Source organism: Montipora capricornis, chromosome 1 (genome assembly GCF_036669925.1).
Source record: "Montipora capricornis isolate CH-2021 chromosome 1, ASM3666992v2, whole genome shotgun sequence".
NCBI classification, from domain to species: domain Eukaryota; kingdom Metazoa; phylum Cnidaria; class Anthozoa; order Scleractinia; family Acroporidae; genus Montipora; species Montipora capricornis.
Window position 1 is genome coordinate 40,794,535 of NC_090883.1, and position 7,500 is coordinate 40,802,034.

The 7,500-nt window shown below is 39.1% G+C and overlaps 1 protein-coding gene across 1 annotated transcript in view; it reads left to right on the forward strand.

The window, feature by feature from the left end:
• LOC138043949 (uncharacterized) overlaps window positions 1–7,500 on the forward strand; it is a 23,495-nt gene that overhangs the window by 4,486 nt on the left and 11,509 nt on the right. The window contains exons 4-11 of the mRNA XM_068890485.1: window positions 1,127–1,237; window positions 1,655–1,780; window positions 2,190–2,286; window positions 3,096–3,314; window positions 4,540–4,919; window positions 5,526–5,693; window positions 6,591–6,701; window positions 7,347–7,463. Coding sequence (XP_068746586.1) covers window positions 1,127–1,237; window positions 1,655–1,780; window positions 2,190–2,286; window positions 3,096–3,314; window positions 4,540–4,919; window positions 5,526–5,693; window positions 6,591–6,701; window positions 7,347–7,463 — 1,329 coding nt within the window. The remainder of the gene's footprint in view (window positions 1–1,126; window positions 1,238–1,654; window positions 1,781–2,189; window positions 2,287–3,095; window positions 3,315–4,539; window positions 4,920–5,525; window positions 5,694–6,590; window positions 6,702–7,346; window positions 7,464–7,500) is intronic.

Here is a 7,500-nt window from a genome sequence, read left to right on the forward strand (position 1 = left end):
GTGGAGCTCCGATCCCGTGTCATTCATTTTTACAAGAAGCAAGAATCCATTACCCAAGTGTAAGAGTCTGCTATCATGTTTGTCCCCATCGGCGTCAGAAAAGTGTCTATTTTTAAACCAAGTTTTGCGCGAAAATAAACAATAAACCAAATTGGCTAACCCAATTCATATCTCCCGGGGTTAAAATTCTTCAACTGTCTAAATTCCTATGAGTATTTCCCTCGTATCTAGTCTGCCAGAAACCTATAAATGTTTCAGTAGAAAGTAAAATGGCACTCTAAAAGTATGAACTATCTTGAGTTTCCAAGGAAATGATTCCTTGGTTGTCGTGTGTTTACCAGAATGGTTCCAAAATATCCCGACTGTTTGTTTCATTTTTGTGGTTTTGCGTTTACTGGTCGAGCGTAACTGACACCCGAATACATTTAAATTTTTAACGGAAGCTCGACAAAGAAATTCGAAGCAGTTGGCAGAGGTCCCTTACTCTTCCCGATTTATCTAAGAAGATCAAAGGGTCTCTGCTCGCGGGGGTATTGTATTGTATTTTTATTCTAATGTAGCATTCACATTTAATGATATGGAATACCTGAAACAAAATGTTTTATTCCCAAAGGGTTTGAATGGGGTAAATTTTCCCGCGAAGCTAGGTTTAAAAATAGACATTTTTCTGACGCTAGGCCAATTTGGGTAATTCTTACTCATAGGTGATGAACTCTTAGCTACTCTTGCAAGAAGTTAACCTGGCTTGAACCTGCGATCCAATCGAAAACCAGTACCTGGTCAGCGTTCAACTTAAAAAACAGCTGACCTCGATAAGCTGTAAACCTGAGCCCACGATATGGTCACGTGATACTGGTCAGCGGATACTTTGTTTTGACAGGTGTCAATTGACCATAATATGGATGTCCAATATCAAAGATGTGCGCTGCAAACGGCGACCATGTTTGGCGTACTTATTATTATTATTATTATTATTATTATTATTATTATTATTATTATTATTATTATTATTATTACTTCGTCGTGCGTACGCGCCCACCAGCAATACGGTTCCAATGAGTATGGTGCTCCGCTCGGGGCCGCCGGAGCTCCGCTATTACTAAGCGACTGATTGTTTTCCTCCCAGGACTGGTTATCATTTCTTCAAGGAGGAGAAGGTCAGTGGACATACTATGGGCAAATCGAGTTTGAGAATCTTAGAGCTCCCCTCGAAAAAGACAACTTTGCTTTTTGCAAGGTAATCACCAAATTTCATTGTTTTTTAAAATTCACAATCATCATTCCATTTTTGAAAGTCCAAAACAATGCATCAATTCAAGATAACAAGAAGGGCTAAGAAAATGCGTTTGCTTATGTCAGGAGCCTATTACCCGCAGCTTCCAACTGTATTGTACGCTTGAGTCAACCCTTTCCCGCATCTTGTATTTTGACTTATGTGATGTATGTGACTGAGAACATACGTGAAGTGGTCCACATACGTCACATACGCATGTGACGTAATAAATGGCTGACCATAGGTCTCTTATGATTGGCTATTGTGAGAACACCCGCTAAAGCCCCCCTGCGAGGTGCTTGACTCAGAGGGTTAATATGAAAGATGGAAGGTCCCGGTAATGGGATCCTGCTTATGTCGAGTATTTTTTTCACTTAACAGGTGTTCAACTTTTCTGAAGTATTCTTTGAGCCTCCTGTTGTCTTAGTAACGATCAATCACCACTATGACAGCCAAAATGCCAATTCTGTGAGGCCGGAAGACAATGCACTCAGTGCCTGGTCAGATGTAAGTTACCAGTGTTTCGTATCATATCATCTGTAGCTGTTCAGTGATCAAGGCAGATTAACAAGCCGATAAGTTTTCAAAAAAGTGATTTTCCTGAACCAAGTTTAAGGCCTTGCTATCGCGTGTCTCCCATGGCTTGTTGGTATCGTGTCCAAAATACCTAACAGCCATATTCCAACTTTTCCGATTATTTGTCAGTAACGTCCTTCTGTAGCCTCCGTTGAACGCCATTTTCAACGAAAGAGCCCGCCTGCTGGCTAAGCTAGGATACTTGTTCTGAAAATTAATGAGAAGAGATTAAAGCACGTGAGAATCAGTTAGGAATGATTTCCCTGGACGGCTTTTTAACCTTTTTTTCTTTTGTTAACTTTCCCTCACCTCCTTCTTTTTCACCTTACTTCTTGTATAGGAAGTAACAAATTCGTCTGTTCGCGTATGCATTAAGGACATGGCAGGCATGGGCGTTCAACATGATCCTGTTAAAGTTGATCTCGCAGTTCTTGGAGGTAAACTAAAACTAACGCAAGACATGACAAAGTGTGGGCGATGTTTGATGGTTTCTCGTCAGTTGGGCAATGTTGACTCAAGCCAGTTTCAAAGCTTTCAAATAACGTTCGTATTAGAAGGTTTGGCACTACAACGCTGTATCACTTATTAGCAATGTTACGATATGGTACCATAAGAAACACCAATTATTCCTGAAGAAGATGCGGTCATTATTGTGACGTAATTAGTCACTCTTGCAACGGGAAAGCCCTGCAATAACACCCCTTATTTTGTCTTTAGTTGCACATGTCTCTAAGAAAACCCGGTGACCCCTATTTTCTTATTGCTGGAAAGTGATCATAAGGCCAAGATGAAAGAGAATTCTGTACAGCAGATTCAGAGCCACCTTAACTCCTTTTTTTTTTTTTTTCTGAACTTGGCTCTGATTCTGCAGTACAGAATGTTTTTAAACTTTGCAGAAAGTTTCATCTTGGCCTTCTGGTCGCTTTCAAGCAATAAAAAATGGAGGTCACCAAATTTGTTTTTGAGATATGAGCAACTGAAGCCAAAATATAGGGGTGTAACTTATTACGTCACAATAATGATCGCATCTTGTTCTGCAATAACTGGTGTTTCATATGGCACCATAAAATTTGCTGTTACGTGATACAGTGTGTAATGCTAATATTTCTAAAGAGAGTGTCTACTCAAAGTGTTGAAACTGGTCAGAGCCACCTTAAAGGTGTTTCAGTTAGTTTCGTTCAAGACTGTGATTGTCCGTGGAATGGCGCATGGGAAAGTGGTATTGTCTGCACCCATTGTTTTTCAGATCTTGATCCGTGCATTAATGCTACTTGCGATTTCCATGCCGTTTGCAAGGCCTTCGGGCCTTATGATCCTCGGTGCATATGTGTACCCAGCTGTCCATCATATGAAGTTCCTGTATGCTCCTCAAAGGGAAAAACATACGACAACGAGTGCAAGTACAGGCAAGATATGTGCAAGCTGAAAGCAAACTATACCATTTATCACCCGGGAGACTGCGCAGGTAATTATCCACCTATTATGAAGAGGTTCTTTGAATATAGGTTTCAGTCAATTGGTTTTATTTTCATCAGTCAGGGAGGCAACTTTAAATTTTAAGATTTGTAGACTAACAAAAGGAGGTCTGTCTGTCGAATAGAGAATAATATTAGAATTCCTAATCGAGGTTTTTAAGAGGTAATTATTCTAAATCTTTCCTTTGGCTTGAGCTGATAGACAAGCGTAGTCTCGTCAAATAAATAAGTTAACGACATTTAATCATTTTACACGTAACTGAAAATGAAGGAAACGAATTGAATTTTTCTTTCAAACAAAACTAAAGCAAAGCAAAGTAGAATAGGCCATTTCCGATTTCATGGCTGCCTCCTCTTCAAAGCGAATCTAAGTGCGAAGTTTTTGTGATGGTAATTGGTTCTACTTTACAGATGAATGAAAACTAATTTCATAAGAAAAACTTCGCACTTAGACTTGCTTGCTTGGTGCGTGAAAATTCTAAAGAAATTCTAACGACCAGATTTTCTGCAAATAAACAAAACCCATTTTAAAGGCCTGTTTATATTTATTCATGTTGCAAAGGAAACGGCATATACGTCACCTTAACTATCATAAAACTGAAGTTCGTGTTGTTAACTTGCTTGCTACCATTTTTGGCGACCAAAGGATCAGGGGTATTAGAGAAAAAGGTAAATGAAACATAGGTATCAAAAACTCTGTTCAGCCACCTTAAATCGTCTGCTACTAGAAAATGGGGTCATTGGACAACTTCTGCTTCTCAAGTGTGGAATACCCCAGATATTACTCTTCGACAATCACTTATCCTAGCTGCATTCAATCGTGCCTTGTCTATAGCCAATTTTTAATAATTATATTTACTGAGTTTAAATATTGGCAATCTGACTTACTATGTAATCTACCAAATGTATTCTTTTTATCTTAATTTTTACTTCACATATCATGCTTTGTCTTTTTTTTTTTTGCATTATTATAGTTTATGATCTTAACTGAGGATCCTTCCGTAAAGCACTCTCAAATGATGTTGACCTCCTCATTAAAGATTGATTATTATTCAAACTAAGCAAAAAGCGCTAAGAGGTATCGCTAAAAGTCGATGATGTCGTTTTCAAAAGTTTGCTTTCCGAAATAAGATACAATAATATGCTTAACTTACCTTGACAGAGCAACCAAGGAGATTGATCAAAATCGTTAACATTACATGTCCTTTTCTTAAGGATTCCCCTCCGAAAAAGGCCGCCATCAACTTCACCACTATCCATCCTGGGCCGAGGCAGTTTGCGAGGAAGTTCCGCTGGATTCGTCCTATTTCTATCCCGACAAAAGAATTCATGTCCAGGTTACTGTCAATCACGCCAATTTCTCGGATCCCAGTTACGTCCACGAAGCCGTGGTGGCCTGGGTTGAGGAAATCGGAATTAATAATTTTACGGTATGCGTCACACAAGCGGGCAGAAATGAGAGGAAAAGTGGTGACTCGTTTGCCACGGTGGACTGGCTCGCTTATCAGGGAGCCCCTGAAGGAGCAGTGTCTGGGGAAATGGACATGCCTACCTGGTGGACTGGGACGAGCTGCAGAACTGTTTCGCTGCCCACGGTGAAGAAAACATTCTTAAATACACCTTATTTCAAAATGGCCGCCATTTTAGTATTTGCCCATTTTGGCTAGTTTGCAGGGAAACAAAAGAATACTAAAATAGTGACCAATTTGGAATAAAGTATATGACAAACTAATCCAACCACCAAACGCCCCCTTTCAAAGTTCCTCGTCGGCGTTTTCTTATAAACGTTTTCGTCAACCCCTGTTTAAAGACTAAGAAACGATGAAAGCAAATCCTCGCCCGCTTTTTCACATTTTCCACTCTAACCACACACTTCTACACTTCTGCGTTTTCAAAAGATAAGTTTCTACCATTGGATGGCATCCCTTTCAAACGTCTCAGTATAAACTAGAGCGTTTTCAAAACGATGCCTTTTAAAACGACACCACTTATGAAACCATCTTCAAAGGACTCGATCCGTGTTAATCGGCGTTTTGAGCGATGAAGAATGGCGCTTTAAAGATTTCTAGAACCGTTTTCAGTAGAGTACGGTTAAAACAAAACCATATACAATACTTCGTTCGACCAAAACGGGTCGGAGATACGAAGTTAAATGTCTAAAGATTTTTCAATAACTGGCCTATTCCTTTTCTTGTTTCCAGAATAAATTCAAGTCTCCTCCCACAGTCCTTGTATCTGCTGAGCACGAAAAGCGAGGAATAAAACACGATGCTTCCTCGGTGTGGGTTGAGGACGTCTCAAAAACGTCTTTTAAAATCTGCGTCAGGGAATTGCAGAACTTTGACGGCGCTCACAAGGGTATCCATATTGTGAGTAGTAACTCTAGACTCTTCATTCTGTCCGCGCTTAGTATTTGATACTAAATAAAGAAAATTCTGTATTAAATATGATTCTGTGTTTACTATAAATAATAACATTTCTACGGAAGCTACGTATTTCTAACACCGTGCCCTGTCATTATAGCATTTCGGTTTGTCAATTTTACAAAATTAGTTCATTACACTCTTTTTTTATTAGAATGTTCAGGTGGAGATGAACCAAAATCGTAAGAACAGACTAAGAACATACCCAGGCTGTTAAGAACGCCTTTAATTTGCTCATTTATTTTTGTTTTTGTTTTTGTGAGTAGTAAAAGTAAAAGAAACGTAAAACTGTAGTCTAACAGAACAATTAACTCAAATACTCAGGAACGTTTTGAGTTAAAATTAACAATGCGGTTTTGTTATTACGTTTTAGTCGGACTTAGTATACCACGCAACTTTCATGATCAAGAATTATAGGATCGCGGAACGCGAGTGCATTTCAAGTCGTGATTTACGGCGGACACAAGTGATGTTTTGAAAGTTCTCAAAATTGCACAAGCCGTAGGCGAGTGCAATTTGAGAAGTTTCAAAACATCATGAGTGACCATAAATCACGAAATGCACGAGATAGTTCATGGGATTTTTTAGTTGTTATATACTCAACAATTCACTCCATCGCTTTGTTTCCATAGAAACTTCCGTATTGCACTCCGGCTATAACCTATTTATGCATTAGTCATTAACCAATCAGAAACGCGATATATTGTCGAGTATGAAATAAAAGCATACATGTATCAAGAACGGTCAGCCTCCGCCCCAAAATTGTAGATGTTCGTCTTTAAAATAAAGAGCGTATAAAAGTAGCTATTAATCCTTCGTACATTGTCTGTCGTTATTCTACAGGACTGGATGGCGTTTGAAGTGATTCACAGACCGCTATTTAGAGAACATGGATCTGTATACTTCGCCAATTCAAGAAGGCCGACTGAGGATTTCAACTATGCTTTTTGTGAGGTATTAAGAACAATCATAGCTCAGTTAGGGATTGGTTTCTAGAGACTTTAACGTCTGTTTCTCTGACTTAGTCGTGCAGACGGTGGCCTTAACAAATGCCCTTTAAAAACAAAGTACTAAAAAAAGGAGAGAGTGAAAAGGCCCTGGAAAGAACATTGTAATTTTACGATACCAGCTTCAAAGTTCATGGAACCAACCACCGCATAAAACATGACTTAACCTTAACGCCATTCATATTTAGTATCACCCAACTAGAGAACTGATGCAAATCCTGCATTTTAATTTGCTACGATACTAGAGGACTATTAGCTTTCTTTCGTTTTATTTCCAAATATTTACATCTTCAACTTGCATTTGCTAACTTTATTATTGCCTTTTTGTCCTACTAGTTGAGTGATACTAAAACAATTAGACCCTTCGCCCTCAAGGGCCACGGGTCAATAGCCCATTCGGCTTCACCTCAGTGCTGTACTGAAGTCAGGGGATCGTCAAGCTCATTCTACAGCATAAGTTCGTGACAGTGACACAGGAAGTGAACCTATGAGCTCTAAACGCTGAATTTCTCTTAGTCATAACTTGCTGAATTAATCATCAACAGCTTTGTCAATTCACATACGTCCAAAATGCCTGCTTTCTGTTATTCAGGACGTCAAGTTTACAAAGATGTACAATTACACTCCAGAAGTGTTGATGTCTGCCAACCATTCATCAGGTGGAGGAAATCTCGATCCATTATACAACTCCATATCAGCTTGGGCTGAGGTCAGATATCATTTTGTTTCAAACGTTTAAATGAAAA